At 42.7% G+C, this 21,509-nt stretch overlaps 1 protein-coding gene and 1 pseudogene across 1 annotated transcript; both read left to right on the top strand.

Annotated features, from left to right (window-relative positions):
• Window positions 1-4,904: 4,904 nt before the first annotated feature.
• On the top strand, window positions 4,905-9,156 carry LOC134640435 (neuronal PAS domain-containing protein 4-like). Its single transcript, XM_063492232.1, has 8 exons — window positions 4,905-5,005; window positions 5,974-6,137; window positions 6,329-6,474; window positions 6,578-6,677; window positions 7,030-7,291; window positions 7,371-7,480; window positions 7,707-7,845; window positions 7,935-9,156. The coding sequence occupies exons 1-8, from the start codon at window positions 4,905-4,907 to the stop codon at window positions 9,154-9,156; spliced, it is 2,244 nt and encodes a 747-aa protein (XP_063348302.1).
• An 18-nt stretch (window positions 9,157-9,174) lies between these two features.
• LOC134640436 (neuronal PAS domain-containing protein 4-like) lies at window positions 9,175-11,269 on the top strand (annotated as a pseudogene).
• The last annotated feature ends 10,240 nt before the right edge of the window (window positions 11,270-21,509 follow it).

A 21,509-nucleotide genomic window follows, 5' to 3' on the forward strand; every position in this document is an offset into this window, starting at 1 on the left:
AATGAGTGATAACCTTCACGTGGTTGCGCCTGCTTTACCATCTTTTGTGTAGCGGACAGAACCATGATAAAGAGATTGTATGCAGAAAATGTTTTCATGCCAGTAAGTATATCTTGAAAAGTTGTTTAATTCAAAAGCAACATGCTTTTAAAAACAGAACAAAATCTGGAGTGTGTTTGAATTCCTTTTACAACTGTGTGGGCTCCTGTTGCTAATTTGTTTTTATATATATATAATTTTTTTTTTTATTTTTTATTTTTTTTTTTTTTAAAGTGGGTCTCTGTATCTGGCAAGGTTGGTCAGGACTTCCTGTGCAATATGCTTTATAACTGTGTCAATAAATCTGAGACAGTCAAAGTGGTTACTCTTTGTATCCATTGATTTCTAAAAGTGTCCAGAGTTGTTGTCATTCATTCATATACTGTTCTGTGGCAAAGGTGTACTGTACACCCTTTTAATTCTAAGGTTTTACCCATCAGGACCCAACAAACCATTTGGTCCTTAGCAGGTCTTAAATTTGAGTAAATGCAACCTCAGATGAACAACAAAACATGACGCATTATCCTCCGTTCACCAAAAACTGAGCCAAAATGCCCCTCCACCACCGCGCTTGACAGCTGATAAGGTGTTTATGCTGATATGCCGTGTTTGGTGTTGGCCAAAACATTAGTTTCTGAGCATTGCCCGATCTGACCTTGGGGTAAATTTGCTAAGGTGTCCATTTCTTGGCAACTGAATGTTTTTCATTTGTGAAAACAGTCACACTGATGTGCTGCTTTAATGCTGCAGACCAGCGAGCTATCAAAACATTTGCTTTTATTGAGGTGCTCACACTTCAGCGGCACCTGGCTGCTACATACTGTCTTAATTAAGGCTCCTGTTGATTTTTGAACTTTGACTTTAGCAGGTTTTAGTTACATATGTTGCATCTGTGTTTTTAAATGTCTTCCCTCATACAAATATTAGACTTAAGAGATGGTTACTTTCTTTTTCACATCACTGCACATATTGTGCCATGGGACTATAATAACGTGCCCTATATGCTTAAACTTTGTTACATCTCAAGGCCAGTATTTAGCATGTGGCAAGCTGCATGATGCAAACATGTGATCTAAGGCCCTCACCGCTCACCTTTGTTAACCCAAGACACTGATTTTTGGGGGCCTGTTTCAGGCCGAGTGGACAATTGTCTTTTGAGATCATAGGATGAAGTGAATTTAAATTTACTGTTGAAAGAAAACAATCTTTTATGTTTCTGACCACTTCTCTGCACCAACAGTCCTTTGTCAAAGGAATGGACTTGATCACTAAACAATGAGCATTTCCACTCACTGGAAGGCAGAGCCATGTGTGTCCAGGTTCCACCTCTTTGCTCTACAGACTGATAACTCCCCTTTGAGCTACTGTATATGGTACTTAATAGTTAGCAGGACTTTGAAGCCTCCACTTCTATATTTTCCGTTTCCTGCTTAAAAACCATCCACATCTACCCCAGCCAGCCTGTCTGAGACCCCTCACCGTCTACTCGACTGGGTTACCGCCTAACCCGCTCCCCCCGCACCAGTCTGCAGACTAATGGATTGTATGTGGTTGCTTTTTTGGTTTCCATAAAATAAAGCATCTTGCACTGAACCTCAGCACCAAGCTCTGCCCCTGCTACCAGTGGTGTCCTGGCAGTTTGTTCCTGTCTGTCACCAGCCCCCTGCTATAAAGCCAGTGTTATCTTCAGTGTTAAGTGCACGCCACAGACGGAGGGTCAGCTTAAAGTGAGGCAGCAGAGACACCCTGTCCCGCCTGGTCCCACCGCACACAGGAAGCAGTGCTTCGCTGGGTCCCCTTTGTCTGGCCCCAGAGCCTGCTTCGACCAGTGACGCAGGCGCTAATGCAAGGAGACACTCAGCCAAATTACGCTCTAATTTCCCCTCAGGACTCAGACGGTCCCACTGGCCCTTGAGAATTGGACTGAGGATTTGTTCAGAGTGATTTGTTTTGTCTTGTCCCTCCCATATCGATGTCCAGTTCGCTCACTCAAGTTCTAGTTCTCTGGTAAAAGGCGACTAAATTGGGGATTTGAGAATAGAGGGATTCAAGGAGCATGAGTCCTTAGAGGATAGGAGGCATAGCTGTTTAAATACGCCCAAAGAGAAACAAAAGTAGTAATGAACACGAATAAACGCGCAAACTAATCTGCAGTTTCGTATGCAGGCATCACACTTGCCATCACTCTCGTCTTAGATGAGTGTGAGGATATGGTAGACTTCTAAGTTTCTAGTATGCTTTAGTCATGTTTTGTGATGCCCGTAATCTACTCATCTGCTTAAAGAACTAATTTTGTGTGAGCCGCTCAGACTCAGTGCGTCATATTTGTAGACCTGTAGCTTAGTTCCCTTCCAGCAGGGGTTTAATTGAGTGACTAATATGCACGCAGTCAAAGCCCTTTGAAGGCTGCCATAACTCACTTCCTCACAAGTCTGTTCACAGATTAAACAATGATGCACCAAACTGGTTTTTTGCTTCAGGTTTGAATGGCTTGTGACTTTGGGATTGTGCAAAAGTCTTAAGCCAGTCCTCGTTTACACTGCAGTTGGAAAAATGGGAAATGGGTGCAACGATTTGAGATGTGGAGACACAAAAATACTGTATATGATGCACACACAGAGTCTGTATAATTTTAACAAGTCAATATTTAGTATGATCACCTTTGTTCTTCAACACAAGCAAGATTTCTTGTCATTTGATTCAAAGCTCTTCTTTGGATGTTGGCTGCCTTTTGTTCTGTTCTCTGTCAAGATGATGCCACAGTGCTTCAATAATGTTCAGGTCCAGGCTCTGGGCAGGCCAATCCACGGCTGATATTTATCCCGGTGAGCTTTCACTGTGTTGGCAGTGTGTTTTATAGATGGCTGGAGACGCTCACTGTTGTACCTTTCTTCTGTCCTCCATACATACTGATGATCATTTGAAGCGAACCCCCCCCAAACAAATCAAATTTGGATTCATCACTGCATAAGACTCATCAACACTCACTTTCAGTCCAGTTCTTGTGTAATTTGGCATACCTCAACTTTTTCTCCCTGCTTCCCTTCCTTAAGAACGGCTTCATGACAGTCACTGAGACCATTTCTGATGAGGCTTCAGTGAACAATAGACGGATCAACTGAAGGGCCAAAGGGCATCTCTCAGGCCTTTTTTTGTGTGTGGATTCTCTCAATTTCTTAAAGACATGACTTTCAGAAACCGTGCATCTGCTGTGTATATAGTCCTCCATTTCCCTAGTTTCCTCAGTTTTGTTTTAAGGACAGCACATTATGTCGTGAGGTGCCACATTTTTGGTTAATAACTTTTTTTTTTGTTTGTGGACATATCTTTTTTTGTTAACTTAGGTATTTTTTTTAAAGATTCAATGAAATGAGAACAACAGTGACAGTAATAAAAATATTAAATTCTTAATTGCTTTTTATTTATATATATATATATATATATATATATATATATCAGTGATTCATACGTCAGTGTTAATCGGCTGAATGAATAAATAAAGAAAACGAAAATGGTCAGACACAAGGACTGGACTGAAAATGAGTGAGAAAATCCCCCCGATACGAACCGTGGACAACATTTCTAAAGTCTGAAGAATTATTAAGGATGACTTGATGAATAAATAAATAATAGTTACAAGACAGTCTGATTCCTTGAAAGCAAAAAATAAAGAAATAAGAGTTAACCAAAGACTTTTTTCATACTGTAAAGCAGCACAGAAAACACCAAATGTGGAATTTCTACTCCACTGCATTTCAGAACAAATGCTGGAGTGAGTTTGTAAAATCCAGCAGACTCAACCGCTGGTTCTTAATCTTTCTGTCCTGTGAGCGCCATCTGTAGTTGGGTCTCCTTTTAACCCTACAAAGCCCGAACCATGAAACAGTTCCCAGAAAATGATTTTTTTTAAAATTTATTTATTTTACTGGAGCCTTTATTAAACCGTGCGACAAAAGTAAAAATGAATAAAAATGAATAAAAATAAATTACATATAAATGTACACGTATGACTAATTTATGCTACAGTCGGTATTTTTGTGCACTTTATGGGGGACAAAAATCACGTTATACGGTTAACAGGTCTGAGTTCCTGCAACACAGAAGATAGATCAACACTAAATAATAATAGCCAACAATTTATAAAAACGTAAAAATATTTTACAGTGTGGTGTGATGTTCTGAATTTCAAAGCCATGTCAAACCACTAGTGCAGTGTCTGTGCCGTTAGACGTGTTCAGTGTGTGTTGCCTCACTCTGAACCAGTGTTTAATCAAAGCTGTTCCAAGATCGATTATCAATTTTTCCCCTTCAAAAAACCAAAAAACCAAAAAGGACTACTTTGTCCGGGTGCCAGGGGATGTCCTGATTGGCCAGAGAATTGCAGTTTTCTTAAAGTACCACAGTGTCTGCACATATAAGAGGAAAGTTTAAAACATTTTTTTTTATGATTGCCACTTTAATTCATCACCGCGCATTCTGCGTCCTGTCTGACGGGTTATTTTTAGGGCTCTATTCACCAAATATAACCCGCCTCGGTCGTTTGTCATCGCGTCACAACAGGTAACATTATCCCATTTAGCCTTTTCCTCTTCCTCACTGGCTGGGTCGGAGGAGAGGTGTGGGGTTTGGGGCTATAAAAGGAGGGACGGTCACAAGTGCCTGACACTCATCTTCGGTCTGCTGAGGTAAGAGATGAAGACGCCTTTTCTTTTCACCTCACAGGGGGCTGCTTTAAATACTTAAGAGAAAACTTCTTTAAAACTTAAGAAAAAAGAACATTTTATTGCCTTTTAAAAAAAGCACGAGCAATGTCTGATCGTTTGCAACCAATGCTTATTCGTTAGGTGGAAACAACGGCGACAGAAATGACTATTTGGTGCAACTTGTGTAAATGTCACGTCAGTACTCCTTGCACTTCCCACCATCTGCCCGCGGATCACCGGAGCCCAGTCTGCAGGAGGTTCAGGTCAGTGATAAGTCTTCTTTCCCCTCCTCTCTGCTCCACGTCCTCTGGTGGCTGAATCAGCGCACGGCTGCTGGGAAAATTTGGAATCAGCTGTGCGTTATAGTGCATGCACGACAGGGAGCACTTAATCCCCCCCCCCCCATGTCTACAGCCTAGTAGCTTATTATTTGTGATACATACTAATCCAGCCTTGCACATGATGCCGCCAAAATTATGCTGAATCAAACAAAACTCTTTCAAAGTGATTTCTTTTATATAGATATATAGGAAATATGGTTCTGAATATAACATAATAATGGAAATTCATAGTGTGTCCATTTGAAAGGTTATAACACATAAGCTAAGTCCAGATAACTTGGTCTGATATGTGCAAAATGCCCTAAAAAGTCCAGTTGTGGATCTCTGATTAACTCACTGGGATACATTGTGATATAATTCTCCTTTTGTGGCACTTTCTGAGAGCTTGTGACGTGGGGCACCCCACTCAGAGGACACCCACTTTATAAGGCAATGAAGGGAGCATCAGAAGCCCAGCCTTCCCTGTGTGACGCCCACGCTGAAGCCTTGGCAGCTATAAAAACCCCAGGCTCTCTGTGGATGGGTCCAGACAGATACTGATCACGCAAAGTCTATCGAGAGCCCTCATTTCTGTTGGAGACGCACAACAGCCTCTCATATCAGCAGTTTCCATAGGAACCCTTGATATTCAAAGTCAGCTTTGGCTTGTGGGGAAGAGATATCAGGCAGGGTGAACTGTGGAAAAAAGAGGCAGGATCAGTTCAGAAAACTCTCTGTTAGATTTTTGTTTTTTTACTCGACACTTGCCACTTAGACATCTTTTTTTTTTTTTTTTTTTTTTTTTTTTTTGAAATGCAAGTGTGGAAATAGACAAAAGTTCAGGCTCACCGGATTTACTACTTTAGTTTTCAGTCCAGCCTTCTGACCTCAGTGACCATGGTCTCTCACAGATCCACCAAAGGGGCATCCAAAGCTCGACGGGACCACATCAATCATGAGATCAAGAACATGCGTGCTCTGCTGCCCATCACCCTGGAGGACCAGGAGCGACTCTCGTACCTTCACTCCATGGCCGTCATCTGCACCTACATCAGGAAGTCTGTTCTCTTCCAGGGTAAGTTTTCATACTGCAGTCATCCTTTAATGCCTTTGAACTTTTAATCTGCATTCAGCCTGCATTGCTGTCAAACAAAATGGGACTGAGCTTGAAGGCCTCTAGGGACCATATCAAAAAGTAACAGATGTGATAACCCGCAGAGATGCATGCTGTATAAGCAAGGCTGAACTCACTCTTTCCTCTCTAAGGGCTCCCAGCTGGAGAGCGATCACACTGCTCTCTGCCACATGAGGTCTTTCTTCAAGCCTTGCACGGCTTCATCCTCGTCTCCACCGCACAGGGCAGGCTGGTGTATGTGTCAGAAAATGTAGCCGAGTATCTCGGGGTTTCCATGGTGAGCCTTTTTGTTAGCTACATTGTGTTTTCAGGTGTAATGTTGCAGCACTTTTAGTTTCTGAATCTTTGGGAGCTAATGGGAAATTGTGTAACTTTCCCAGGTAGACGTGCTGCAGGGAGACACGATATATGATATGGTGGAACACTCTGATGTCGACATTGTTAAATCAAACCTGGACATTGAAAACAACTCAATGTCAGGTAAGAAAGATTTGGAATTCAGTTTAAAATGATATGTATGGCATTTGAAATGATTATAGTGTTATCACATGCTGGTTGCTGGTACTGTCACAGTTATTTCTACTGTGAGGAAAAAAAGTAAGCCAGTTTCCTTGGAAATTCAACTTGGTTTGATGCAAATCCAGTGAGAACACTAAAGAGGTTTCAGATCTGCAGAAAATGCCAAATTTGTGAAATGTGCTACTGATGCAAAGTCCCCCAAATGCCCCACAAAGCCCTTATTTTAAGCTATTTTATTCATAGTGAGTTTTACAACTTGCCAACCTCTTTTTACAAACATGAAAGACTAAATTGTCGTGTTTTCTTTCCTCAGAGCGGAGCTTTATATGTTGCATGAAAACCTCCAAGACCTTTAAGTTGCAACATGGCAGCTGTTCCTCTATACTGGTCAGAGGAAGCTTCCAATTCTTCCCTCAACCCTATGCATGCTCCCCTACCACTACAACCACCGAGCCACTGTTCGTGGCTCTCTGCACCCCAACAGTGAACTGCCTGAGGAGCACCGACTCTCACTTCTGTCACAGCTTCAACAGCACACATGGACTGGATATGAGCTTTATGAAGCTGTCAGATAGGTACAATTGCACAACTCCCTCTATGAGCAGGAATAATCAACGTTTTCCTGTTTATTGACACTTTGATTTTCCTTTTTAGCGTTTCTCCTTTGTTGGGGTATTCAGCAGAGGAAATGATTGGTCGATCATGGTACAGCCTCGTCCATCCTGATGATCTGTCGCTGAGTGCAGATTCTCACAGAAGTTTGAGTAAGTGAACAACAGCCTGCGAGACAAAGAGACAGCTAAATGTTAAGATTTCAGTATTCACTGGCACATTAAATACCTGTTGTCATCTGTTCACAGCACACCGAGCACTTTAGCTTTCAGTTGTTGAATGATATGAAACAGTAAATATTAAGACTGTTTAGCATCATTCTCTTTAAAGACAGTTCTTTAGTTCAGCACATAACATATTTATTCTGGTTTCCTCCAGTGCACTCAGATGACGGCTTCCAGGTGGAAATGGTGCTGAGATTCCAGCGCATGGATCTGTCGTGGTGCTGGATCTATAGTCGAGCCACCAAAGTCTCTGGGGAATGCCAGACCATCAGCTGCACCAACTTCATCATCAGGTATTATGACCTCCTCTGGAAAAACTGAGCAAATGTTTCAGTGTTTTCACAGTAAAGACGCTGACTTGTTGCACGTTCTGTTCCTGCAGTGAAACTGAGGCCAGATTTCTGCAGAAGAAAATCAGCAGCATGGCCTTCAAACCAGCATTTCTGCCAAATTCCTACCACTGTGCTCAACACCCTCAAAGCTCCAACAATAAAAGGCAGAGGACACCCAACAGCCAGAGTGAGGAGCCTGGTGCCAGAGATACAAGGGAGTCTGAGCACGACACAGACTGTGTGGTGAGCGGCTCTTCCCCGAGCTCACCTGCCCTCCTGGGTGATAGCCCTGCTGTCTTCATCCCTCCATACAGCCCCGCCTCCTCCAGCTCCTCTCTGCAGCAGGAGGAGCTCAGCCATGACATTCTGATGGATGTGCATGTATGCACAGATCAGTGGCTGTGCACCCCTGAGGCCTCTCCCTCCCATTATTCCTACCCAGAGACCGGGCTCACCTGTCACCGTTCACCCTCAGACTCCCTCCCTGCAGCCACTCAAACCTTTGACCAACCATCCTTTGGCACGCTCAGTGGCCACACTCCACCCACCTCATCATCGCCATCCTGTGATTTCAGAGATTATACATCTGACGCTCGCTTAGTTCCAGACTGTCTCTCTGTGTCCGACATGTGTGAGAGCCCAGCGGACTGTGCTCTGCATCCAGATGATTTCGGCCTTCTGTTGCAGCCACAAGAGGGCAGCGTTGTCCAACTGCATCATGATGCTCCTGACTTACCCACACATACCAGTGTTTTTAATCCCAGCCAGTCTCCCACATCCCTAGAGCCTAACCAGTATAGCGAGAGTGAGCAGGTGGAGATCAGTATTCTGGCCCAGCAGATCTCCTCGCTGGCCAGCAGGTTTGACCGGCATCACACTGTGAATCCCTATCAGCATGTGGTCCAAACTACAGCCACCAACACGATGCCCTCAGCCTGTGACTGGCCCCCTAATTCTCCTCCCCCCTCAGTTCGTCTTCCCAATCCTGCGCTGGTTCTTGATGTTGCCATGTTTGACAGCTTCATGAAAGATCTGAACATGTTCACAAGAAAAAGCAGCACACTGAGCGATACCAACTACCAGCAGGGCTTAGTGTGTAGCAGGAACAGGCACCATCCCCATCAGGAGCAGCAGGAGCACATTGGCTTCATTGCAGAGGAGCTGCTGGCTGCAGAGCACTTCACCGTGGGCAGCATCGCCATAGATCCCATCAGTATGCAGCTGGGACGCCATGAGCAAACCACTGGGTTGCTTCAACATCATCTCTACTAAACAGTCCACCCTAATGAGATGGCACATGACAGTTGTCGGGTACAGATGGTGCTGAGACTCCAGTTTGTGGATCTGTCATGGTGCCGGATCTATAGAGGAGACAAAGAGTGAGTGACAGATCAGCTGCCTTGCATGGCTTCACCCTCATCACCAGCACACAGGGCACGCTGGTCTGTGCTTGAGAAAGTGTAGCTGAATATCTCGGGCTTTCCACGGTGAGCCCTTTTGTGAATCACATTGTCATTTTCAGGTGTAATGTTGCAGCAGTGATGGATTTTGAATCTGTTAGAACTAACACCAACTATGTCACTTTCGCAGGTGTATGTACTGCGAGGAGACACGTTATGACATAGTGGAATGTTCCGATACTGAGATTGTTAAATCAAACCTGGACATCGAAAGCAACATATTATCAGGTAACTAAAATTTCAAATGATGTGCGGCATTTAAAATGACTGTATAAAATGATCCCCCTCTTTTTGCTGTAATATTACTGACATTGCTGCTGTAGGTGGAAAAAATGAGCCAGTTTCCCCTGAAATCTGTTTATGAAATCCATTACTGATGCAGCATTGTGCTACAAAGCCCTTATTTTAAGTCAGTTTCTTCCATTTAATTCATAGTTCGTTTTAAAACTCGGCAAAACTAGTATTAAATGTTTTAACAAACATGAAAGACTAAACTGTCGCGTTTTCTTTCCTCAGAGCGGAGCTTTATATGTTGCATGAAATCCTCCAAGACCTTTAAGTTGCAACATGGCAGCTGCTTCTCTACACTGGTCAGAGTTGAGGGAAGATCTGGAAGCTTCCTCTGTGTGTCCTCCCTTACCACCACCACCACCACTGAGCCACTGTTTGTCACTGTCTGCACCCCAGCAGTGAACTGCATGAGGAGCACGGACTCTCATGACTGGATATGAGCTTTATGAAGCTGTCAGATAGGTACAATTGCACAACTTCTTCTGTGAGCAGGAATAATCAGCGTTTTTCTGTTTATTGACATTTTGATTTTCCTTTTTAGCGTTTCTCCTTTGTTGGGGTATTCAGCAGAGGAAATGATTAGTCGATCATGGTACAGCCTCGTCCATCCTGACGATCTGTCGCTGAGTGCAGATTCTCACAGAAGTTTGAGTAAGTGAACAACAGCCTGCGAGACAAAGAGACAGCTAAATGTTAAGATTTCAGTATTCACTGGCACATTAAATACCTGTTGTCATCTGTTCACAGCACACTGAGTACTTTAGCTTTCAGTTGTTGAATGATTGATGACTGATTATATGAAACCATAAATATTAAGACTGTTTAGCATCATTCTCTTTGAAGACAGTTCTTTAGTTCAGCATGTTACATATTTATTCTGGTTTTGTTGTGTGCGATACGTTTGAGGTTTTGTGTGCATGGTTATAACCATGAACATTTCCTCCAGTGCACTCGGATGACGGCTTCCAGGTGGAAATGGTGCTGAGATTCCAGCGCATGGATCTGTCGTGGTGCTGGATCTGTATTCGAGCCACCAAAGTCTCTGGGAAATGCCAGACCATCAGCTGCACTAACTTCATCATCAGGTATTATGACCTCCTCTGGAAAAACTGAGCAAATGTTTCAGTGTTTTCACTGTAAAGATACTGACTTGTTGCACGTTCTGTTCCTGCAGTGAAACTGAGGCCAGATTTCTTCAGAAGAAAATCAGCAGCATGGCCTTCAAACCAGCATTTTTGCCAAATTCCTACCACTGTGCTCAACACCCTCAAAGCTCCAACAATAAAAGGCAGAGGACACCCAACAGCCAGAGTGAGGAGCCTGGTGCCAGAGATACAAGGGAGTCTGAGCACGACACAGACTGTGTGGTGAGTGGCTCTTCCCCGAGCTCACCTGCCCTTCTGGGTGATAGCCCTGCTGTCTTCATCCCTCCATACAGCCCCGCCTCCTCCAGCTCCTCTCTGCAGCAGGAGGAGCTCAGCCATGACATTCTGATGGATGTGCATGTATGCACAGATCAGCGGCTGTGCACCCCTGAGGCCTCTCCCTCCCATTATTCCTACCCAGACACAGAACTCCCTGCAGCCACTCAAACCTTTGGCATGCTCAGTGGCCACTCTCCATTTATCTCCTAATCTCCGACTAATTATTTCAGAGCGTGTACATTCTCAATTCTGATGCTCGCCTTGTTCCAGACTGCTTATTTGTATCCGACACGTGTGAGAGCTCAGTGGACAATTTCGACCTTCAGGTTAAGCCACAAGGAAGCAGCGTTGTCCAACTGCATCGTGAGCCATACGTACCAGTCTCTTTAATCCCAACCAGTCTCTCACATCCATAGAGCCTGATAGCAGAGAAACCAGTATTCTGGCTTAGCAGTACGGCTTAGTGTGCAGGATGTATGGGCACCATCCCCATCAGGAGCAGCAGGAGCACATTGGCTTCATTGCAGAGGAGCTGCTGGCTGCAGAGCACTTCACCGTGGGCAGCATCGCCATAGATCCCATCAGTATGCAGTTGGGACACCATGATCAAACCACTGGGTTGCATCAACTCAATTCACCAGCTATATGCAAAGCAGCATTCAGCAAGGTAATTTCTACTAAACAGTCCACCTATTTATTGATTTGCTGCTTTGGTATGTAAGCTTTAGAGATATTTAATTAATATCTAATTTTATTTTCTGTCTCTCTTTAGGTGGAGCTTGCTGAAGAAAACTCGTCCTGAAATAAGTCTGAGACTTAACTGGACGACCACTTGTATGACATATTGTCATAAACCTCCACTGGATTTAAAGAAGAGTGTGAGTAAAGCCAACTAAAGGACATCTTCTCAGATGTTATTTTCATATGCAACACTTTCCTATCCTGAGAAGCTTAGTTAAAGCTCATGTAGACATTCTTTTATTTTTCCTTTCTGCAATTTTGTCAGCTGGGTTTTATGTTCCACTGATGTCTTGGTTTGAGAAAAATGACTTTTTAAGAATCTGACAGCATTTACACTGACATAGATCCGTTTATCTTCTAATATTGTGACTACATTTTAAAAATGAGGACCTAATGCCATTGTCGCTGCAAATATCAGCAGTTTCCATAGGAACCCTTGATATTCAAAGTCATCACCTTCCCACAAGCTAACGCTATAAGGCAGGCTGAGCCATGACAAAGAGGCTGCATGAGTTCAGGCCAATTACTCTTTGTTCTTGCAATTAGATTTTCATCTAAAAAAAAAAAAGCACACTACACTTGGCAGTTACACAGAATGATTTTTAAATGCAAGTGTGGAAATAGACAAAAGTTCTGGCTCACCGGATTTACTACTTTAGTTTTCAGTCCAGCCTTCTGACCTCAGTGACCATGGTCTCTCACAGATCCACCAAAGGGGCATCCAAAGCTCGACGGGACCACATCAATCATGAGATCAAGAACATGCGTGCTCTGCTGCCCATCACCCTGGAGGACCAGGAGCGACTCTCGTACCTTCACTCCATGGCCGTCATCTGCACCTACATCAGGAAGTCTGTCCGGGGTAAGTTTTCATACTGCAGTCATCCTTTAATGCCTTTGAACTTTTAATCTGCATTCAGCCTGCATCGCTGTCAAACAAAATGGGACTAAATCTTCAGTACCCTTGAGACCAAATCAAAAAGTAACAGATGTGATAACCCGCAGAGATGCATGCTGTATAAGCAAGGCTGAACTCACTCTTTCCTCTCTAAGGGCTCCCAGCTGGAGAGCGATCACACTGCTCTCTGCCACATGAGGTCTTTCTTCAAGCCTTGCACGGCTTCATCCTCGTCTCCACCGCACAGGGCAGGCTGGTGTATGTGTCAGAAAATGTAGCCGAGTATCTCGGGGTTTCCATGGTGAGCCTTTTTGTTAACTATTTGGCATTTTCAGGTGTAATGTTGCAGCACTTTTAGTTTCTGAATCTTTGGGAGCTAATGGGAAATATTGTCTTCTTTCCCAGCTAGATGCACTGCAGGGAGATACAATATAAGACATGGACTCCAGTGCATGGATCTGTCATGGTGCTGGATCTATAGTTTAGCCATATAGAGAGCGCCAGTCCATCAGCTGGAGCAGGAGGAGGTCAGCCATGACATTCTGATGGATGTACATGCATGCACAGATCAGGGGCTGTGCTCTACTCTCTGCTCAGAGACCGAGCTCACCTGTCACCATTCACCCTCAGACTCCCTCCCTGCAGCCATTCAAACCTTTGACCAGCCATCCTTTGGCACGCTCAGTGGCCACACTCCACCCACCTCATCATCGCCATCCTGTGATTTCAGAGATTATACATCTGACGCTCGCTTAGTTCCAGACTGTCTCTCTGTGTCCGACATGTGTGAGAGCCCAGCGGACTGTGCTCTGTATCCAGATGATTTCGGCCTTCTGTTGCAGCCACTTTGAGGCAGCGTTGTCCAACTGCATCATGATACTCCTGACTTATCCACACATACTAATCTTCTACAGCCACAGAAGCTGGTTCTTGATGTTGGCATGTTAGACAGCTTCATTAAAGATCTAAACATGTTCACAAGGAAAAGCAGCATATTGAGCAATACTAGCTATTATCTACCAGCAGTGTATAACAGGAATGGGGCCCATCCTCATCAGAAGCTGCTGGCTGCAGAGCACTTCACCGTAGGCAGCATCGCCATAGATCCCATCAGTATGCAGCTGGGACACCATGATCAAACCACTGGGTTGCATCAACTCAATTCACCAGCTATATGCAAAGCAGCATTCAGCAAGGTAATTTCTACTAAACAGTCCACCTATTTATTGATTTGCTGATTTGGTATGTAAGCTTTAGAGATATTTAATTAATGTCTAATTTTATTTTCTGTCTCTCTTTAGGTGGAGCTTGCTGAAGAAAACTCGTCCTGAAATAAGTCTGAGACTTAACTGGACGACCACTTGTATGACATATTGTCATAAACCTCCACTGGATTTAAAGAAGAGTGTGAGTAAAGGCAACTAAAGGACATCTTCTCAGATGTTATTTTTATAAGAAACTTATTCCTGAATGTAGAGCTAAAGCTCATGTAGATTTTGTTTTCCTTGGGCTTCACTCAAAGTATTGTCAGGTGTCACAATCCTGTAGGTAGCAAACTGAAATGTCATATGTGCCACCAGCTACAGGCTGAGACATCCGTCATCTTCTATTCTTCTGATACATCAAGAAAAAAAAAAAAATCAGTAAAAGACATTTCAAGGAAACCTTCGGTAAAATGTCGTGTCTGCAAGCAACTTATGTGGGTTTTATACTGTCCCAACACTATAAAAAACCCTGCTGTCAGCTGAGTTTTGTTTTGCTAAAGTCTTTTTTTCATAAAAATGTACTTGAAAAACAAAATAAAAGTATGTGAGATCATTCACCCTGCTTTATCACCATAGTTTTTAACAAATTGGTTTTTTTTCTTTGTATGCCATTAAAACTTTCATACTGTCATAGTTAAAGATGTTAGGACGAAGCTACCTCAGTGGTACAGCTAAATCCATTCAAAGTCTGAATTTTGTACCTTAAATTGTGTTAATCCCTGCATATTCAGAACTCTGAGTCATTCCTGCGGTTTGCTTCAGAAATATTTGAAATGTAAATAAATCATAAGAAAATCAGAGGCTTTGTTGTTTATTCATTATAACACAGAGTTAATAAACAGGACTGCCCACGTTCTCAATAAAGTTTTGCTGAATGCAGTTAAGGGGCCTATAGTAGACATTTAAGTGGTAATATATAAAAACATTGAAACTTTATTTTTAATGAGAGAAAAACATTGTATGCACATTACTGAGATTCCCTCTTACACATCACAGGTCGCCCTTCTTTATTATCAGAGCTGCCTGGTGTAGCTGGACACTTGCAGTGACCTGAGTGAACCAAAAGCTTTGTGTTGTAAAAGATACTGAAGCACCCTTTACAGCTGGAAAGACTGCTGATTTGGAGGTCCATCACTAGAAATGACCTTTCATACTACACTTTATTATGTAAGCCATCATTATAAAATATTGACTAGTGCAGGCACAAAACGCATCTTTATGGAATAACAGTTATTTATCACATGAGGGCCTACTGAGTACTTTGTAGCCAATCAGACCACAGCACATTGTCTACTGGGCTCTTCAGGGCTCCATTGATTTTTACATCTTGTGGGCAGTGACACCAACAAGAGCACATAAACTGTGCACAGTGAAATCAGTTACAGATTTAGGTTGATGTGCAGAGTCGATGAATAAATGCGCATTTAGGTGACTGATGGATCGCGGAGGTTAAAAGCAGAAAAGATTTGCATGCATGCACAAACGTGGAGGAGAAAGCTCGCGGGAAGGCACTACAGGCATGCAGCTAATACAGTGTTCATGTTTCTGTCATGAGACTTAGAATCACCACTAGATGGAGTGATAACTCCAACACCTTTGTCTTAACACAGATACTACGTGCTGTTGGTGTGACACTACTTAAATAAGCAAATAAAGAGGAGTGTGCGTGTCTCTGTGTGTGAGTGTGTATGGCAATGAGAGCACAGAAGGACATCAGTTCGGTCCATTCATGAGCAAAGAGTCCAGATGCCGAGAGTTATCCACGGAGACCCAATTAAGAGTGATGTCTGTTGAAGGGTACAATGGCAAATAAAGTTCCTAACAAGTCCCCACATCTGCTGTGCTCCAGTCTCCCCGCATCACTCAGCAGCACCTGAAACATCAGTGATTTCCCCGAGGCACGGTGACACTAACATCGTGGCTTTGGCGCATTCGTCCACACCAAGGAGACTGCAAAAAATATAAACCCTTTTCATTTCACCGACACACACAATGAACACTCCAAGCACTCCCATGTTTCTGCAGATTACACAGCTCAGCAGTAAAGTCAGTTTGGCACTCTTCTGTCGCTGTGGTTACACACTTCCAATAAGCTCAGGCTGTGCGCTCTGTTTTTATTCCATCTGTAAAAATCGACACAAACAACATTATTATTAAAAAGGTAGATGCAGTTGTAATATTAGATTAGTGTCTTAGTGTGTGAGGGGAAATAGCGATGCAAAGTAATGGCACACGCTGATGATGCCAAAGCAGAAGCGAGAGAGATGAAAAATCAAGACGCAAACACGCATATACAGATACAGACTATAAGCAGGGACGCACTCATTTTATCTATAACTTGGATCACTTAATCACATAGGCCACCCTGCTATCTCTCTGATATTAAATTAAGATGAAGTGCGGTGAAATTAACAGAATCCATGCCTCACAGGAGTGGTGAAGTAATGTAGGTGTCTGGCAGTGGAAGTGAAAGATGAAACGCGTTCGGGTGATGCTGTGATTCATATCTAGGATCTGAGAGTGTTACTGAGGCTGGAGGTACCGCACTTTGGAACTGACAAAAGAGAAACGGAGGCAAAACTGTCATCTGCCTTACTTCAGTAGCTCATAAAGTGCTTTCTCAGGTGGATGGCTGGAGGGCGGATGCTTGGAGGCGGGAAGGCGCAGGGGTGCATTTGAACAGAGCAACTCATGGATGGGATTCGTCTCCAATCCGTGCCTCCCACAGAAAGCCAGTTTCTCATATCCCCCCTCACCCGTGGCTTCTCACAAATAATTGCCTCGTTTGCTTGCAAAAGAAAAAAAAACCTCTCCAAATTGAAACTCTAGCTGATTCCAGGAAACAGGGCCTCAGGTGGCACGGCCGTGTCTTCGTTTATTTACAGGCTTTATGCTTTTATTGTTGCTGCAACCAACGCTCGAGAGCTCTGTATTGGAAGCTTATCTCTGGCTATACGTGTATTTTGAAATAGATGAGGATGTGGCGAGCTACCCAGCTACGATGATTTGTCCATTTTGCTCTGGGATTGTTTGGCAGATGGAAACGGTGACACAAACCGAAGCCACCAAGGTCACAGAGAGGTGCTGCAAGCTGTCTTGAGGGAGACCCGTGCCGTTATTACGTGTTAACCCGAAACTGGCTTTTTATTCTCCACACTCTTTGCAGTCTAATTTATTTTCTCTTCGTCTCCATGTACGAAGCAGCTCGCTATTGTTTTGACTACATCAGATTTTCATCTATAACACTGTTGCCCCATATTTCAAAAAGGCAAAATCACCTGACTGGTCCTGGTTCAGTCACAGCACACTGACACTGTAACTGGGTTAAACAAAAATACTCAAAATAGGCCGCAGCCTGTTCCTTCAGCACTCCCCTCCTGTTTGTCCTGTTGCTATGCCTGAAACCACAGCTCTGATTCAACACTGGATCCCAGTCATGAACAGTCAACATATCCTGCTGATATTCAACAGAAAAAGGCCAACCAACCGGGGAGCAGAATACAAATGGTGGCCTAACAGTGGATCATACTTGCATATGAATGATTGTTTCATTTTCTACTGTTCTCTTTCAGGGAAGAGTTTGCTGCTCGAGGCAGAGCACCTGTCCTCAGAGGAGAGATAAGCATCCCACGGCGGCAAGATTTGATAAACATGTTATTCTTTGTTGATGGAAATTCTTGTGTACTAAAAAATAAAAATAGTTCTCAAAAAAAATTCCATTAGGGAATTTAGAGTACATGCATAGATAGTGTATAGTGCTTTACAGCAGTCCCAAACAGATTTCCATGGGTTTAAATTTAAGCTCTTTACTGTGCAGAAGCAATACTACTGGTATTAGGGAGGTAAGGTCTCCTGGTATATTCTGTATTTACCTCCATAAACTCAGACTCAAGCATTCAGAAAAGCAATGATCCGTGCAGGAATTTCAATACACATTTGCTCATAGGTGGATCTCCACGATACAGTCTGATTTTCCTAGCAGCGCCGTTGTCCTTGCAGTAATGTGGATGTTTGAAGTAAGCGATGAAGACGCTGGTAATGCTTGTAATTTTCCGCATGTGCACCACGCGTACTATATACGTACACAGGGCATGCATGATTAACGAGTTTATCCCTCTACCTCTTCACAATCTCAGGGGTCGAAGTAAATAAACATGAAAGAGTGCATTTTTTGCAGGGTTCACAGAAGCTTGAAAGATGATTTTAAAAGCAATTAAATGTGATGCAATTAGAGCCTTAACATGAGCTAGTTCATTTTTAATAAGGGTTGAATGAAAAAAGGAGTCAAAGTAAAACAAATAAAAAATAAATAACTCATGCATAGCTAAATGTATTTAATCCAATAATGCAAATCAGTTTCATAAAAGAGTTACTGTGGACAACTTTATATAGCCTACTCAGAGTAAGGTGTGCTGATTAAGAGTAATCAGACTATTTTCAGTGATGTTGAATTTATTCATAAACAGGTGCAATGAGTTAGTATATTAAGCTGTGCACAAAACCAGTGACTTCCCAAGTTTGAGTAGCTCCTATGGCAGGTTAAGCTGTTGCAGAGATTGGGTGTAATCACTGTAAAATCTCAATTTTTGTGTCTGGGGTATCCAAGATAATCTGACTGATTAGATGTAGCTCTCTAACTAGGGAATGGAAATGCAAGAGTTGGGCCAAATATGGTAGTGTCATCACCTTTTAAAAAAGAAAAACACAGCCAGAGTTGATAATATAATTGCTGAAACACAAGTGCAGGCTAGTTAATGAAGTCATATTGGGATGGATGGAAAAGACTGAAGTGGAAGCATGCTGGCAGCAGGAAAACTGATGGTGTGGATCGTGGGCAGAATGGGATCCAGGGACCTGGAAGTTAAACTACATTGGAGAAGCAGACGGGTACTAGAAGGACTGTGATTCAAGCAAACACAAGAAACGTGACAGACTGCACAAGCAGAGTCTATGTGCTGGTAGTGTGTAGGGGGAAGAACAGAGTATTTGTAGCAGGCTTGATGATTGTGATGTAGTGCAGCTGCTGATTCTCTCCTCCAGCTCGAACACACCTGTCTTCACTCCTACAATCAAGCGCACAGATGAGAGAGAGAGGAACTCCAGGCAAGCGTGGAGGAAGTGGAGGCAGAGGATGTAACAATAAAACCTTTAAATCAATCCTGAAACAGACAGGAAGCCAGTGGAGGGAGGATAGCACTGGTGCCTCATGGTCATACTCTTGTTGGAAAATGAGCAGCCATGTTTTGTGTCACCTGTAGACAGTAGGGAAATCATTACTTTGCACTTACACACACAGAATTACAGCAGTCTTACTGAGAGGTAGTAAAAGCAGGTGTAACTTTCTCAAAGTCATTGTGAGAGAAATGGGCGTTTACCTCTGTGAAAAGTCTTAACTGAAAACAGCAGCGCTGACAAGTGATCTGATCTGTTTATTGACTTTGAAGGAGGTATTGCAGATCATGCCAAGGATTTTCACAGAATATCGATTGCATGAGGCCAAAGGGCCAAAAATCAGACAATATATCAGATCAAATAAGGAAAAAGCTCTAGCTGTTGATGAACACAACACTAGAGTTTTAAAAAAGGTCATCTGGTTGTTTTCAGCTTATGTGTTTACTGCTTTAAAAGGCCATAAGCTAAAGCTGAAAACATCAGACAGTGTTTGCAAAACATAAAGCCCTCTTAGCTAATGTAGCTACAATAGTTAGAAGGTCCCAAGGCCCAAAAAAGCTGCACAGTGTTGCTAAAGTCAGCCTATACTCAGGCTATACCCTATATTTTAACTTAAACTCTAAAACATTGATGGGTAAAGTTATTTTGTGCAGTTCACAAGAAGCATTAATACTGTCTCTTTCACCATCTCGATTTGCGCTCCTGTCTTTCCATCATAAGTCTCGCTTTCAGTCTGTTTCAGTCACGAGCTATAGCCTACCTCTTCCCTGACTCATGTTCTCAATCAGTTACTCCTTTGGTTCTGGCTTGCTCAGCTCTCATTTCCCATTATGCACTCATGTGTTTGTTGCAGTCATTATTCACTCCCATGTGTGGTTCAAAGAGGAAGCAGTTTTCAATTCATATCTGACCGTGGAAGTATAAAAAAAAGGAAAGACCTAATTCTTGCAGATAATATGTTAACAGATATGCTATTTCATTTGAAGAAATACTTATAGGCCTGTGGTGTTTTACCATTCATTTTTACACTGACCATTTTATTTAATCACTGTTTGTGTTTTGCTGTCCTTTGATAATTATTTTATGGTGTTTAAAATTTAGTTAATTGCCCCTGACTCAAGTTAGGGTGACCAACCGTGTGACATTTTTTCTTTCACCATTCATTAACCACACAGAGAAGGCATTGTTAGTTTTCTTTAGGCAACCAGTATTACCAAAGTTTTTTTTTTTTTATCACTGAGTCAAGTGTCCTGTTTTTTGGAAATCAAAATATGGTCACCCTACTTAGGTGCACATATATTGTAGTTTCACACACAGTCTGTAAAATCAAACCGACAAGAACTGCAGATCCTTAGGAGAAACTATTCCTTTCAATTTTTTCCTCCGGACTTCTGAGCAGTTTAAATATCTTTACGGTTGTAAGCTTTATTATAGGGATATGATGGTAGCATTCTGTCAGGACAAGAAAGACAACCAGAAAGCGATCTCTCCTCTTTCATCTCAGACAGCGCTGCCATTAAACTTCTTGTCTGTTTGCCTTCATCCTTTACATTACTGCCATCTTGTGGCCACAGTCAGCTATTGTTGCTGAAAAGCTGCACTTCTCTTGTGCTCATAGGAAACTGTAGCTGTCTCTGTTTTACAGGCGTGTCCTTTTCCCATTAACAATGAGCAGAGATGCCAGTAACTTTTTTTCCTGGCGGTTTTTAGCATGTGCATCTCTGCTTGCCTTTCTTTAAAAGTCACCGCAGACCACTGGGATGTAATGCTAAAGCAGCGTTAGCCTTTCTCAAGTAAGCCTTCTTACCATTTTTTCCATCTTTACTTGTTCTAAGACTATTTAGCAGCACAACTCGGGTTGTAGCTGAAATTCTATTGCATGACATATAACACAAGGACTAAAGGGCAGGCTAGACGAGCACAGAAAGCTTGCTGAAGATGTGATTTGCCACATCTTTAAAATACTGCTATAGCATTATTTTAATGCTCTAGCTTCCTCTTAATGATAGTAATGTGTTGTGAAGTCTTTTTGTATTCTTGCCAGTTTGCTTTGTTGTATTTGAGTAACCGTAGCCTACAGTTTGTATTGTTATCTAGTAATTGTGTGACAGTGGATTCCATGTCACAAAACACTTAAGTAGTGTAATGAGTAGTGCACTTACTTTATCATGAGCGTAATTAACTACTTTTAAGAAAAGTAACAAGTAATGTTTTATACGACACTGCACGTTGTAAAGGTTTTTTACTCACACACTGATGCAGTTCTACAAGTTCAACCCTCCATGTTGCCGCTAGGCAGATTAGCCTATTTGAGCCTTTCTAAATAAAATGAGACAATGTGCAGTGGGAGGGGAACTCAAATACTAACCGATGA

Source organism: Pelmatolapia mariae, linkage group LG13 (assembly GCF_036321145.2).
Source record: "Pelmatolapia mariae isolate MD_Pm_ZW linkage group LG13, Pm_UMD_F_2, whole genome shotgun sequence".
NCBI classification, from domain to species: Eukaryota; Metazoa; Chordata; class Actinopteri; order Cichliformes; family Cichlidae; genus Pelmatolapia; species Pelmatolapia mariae.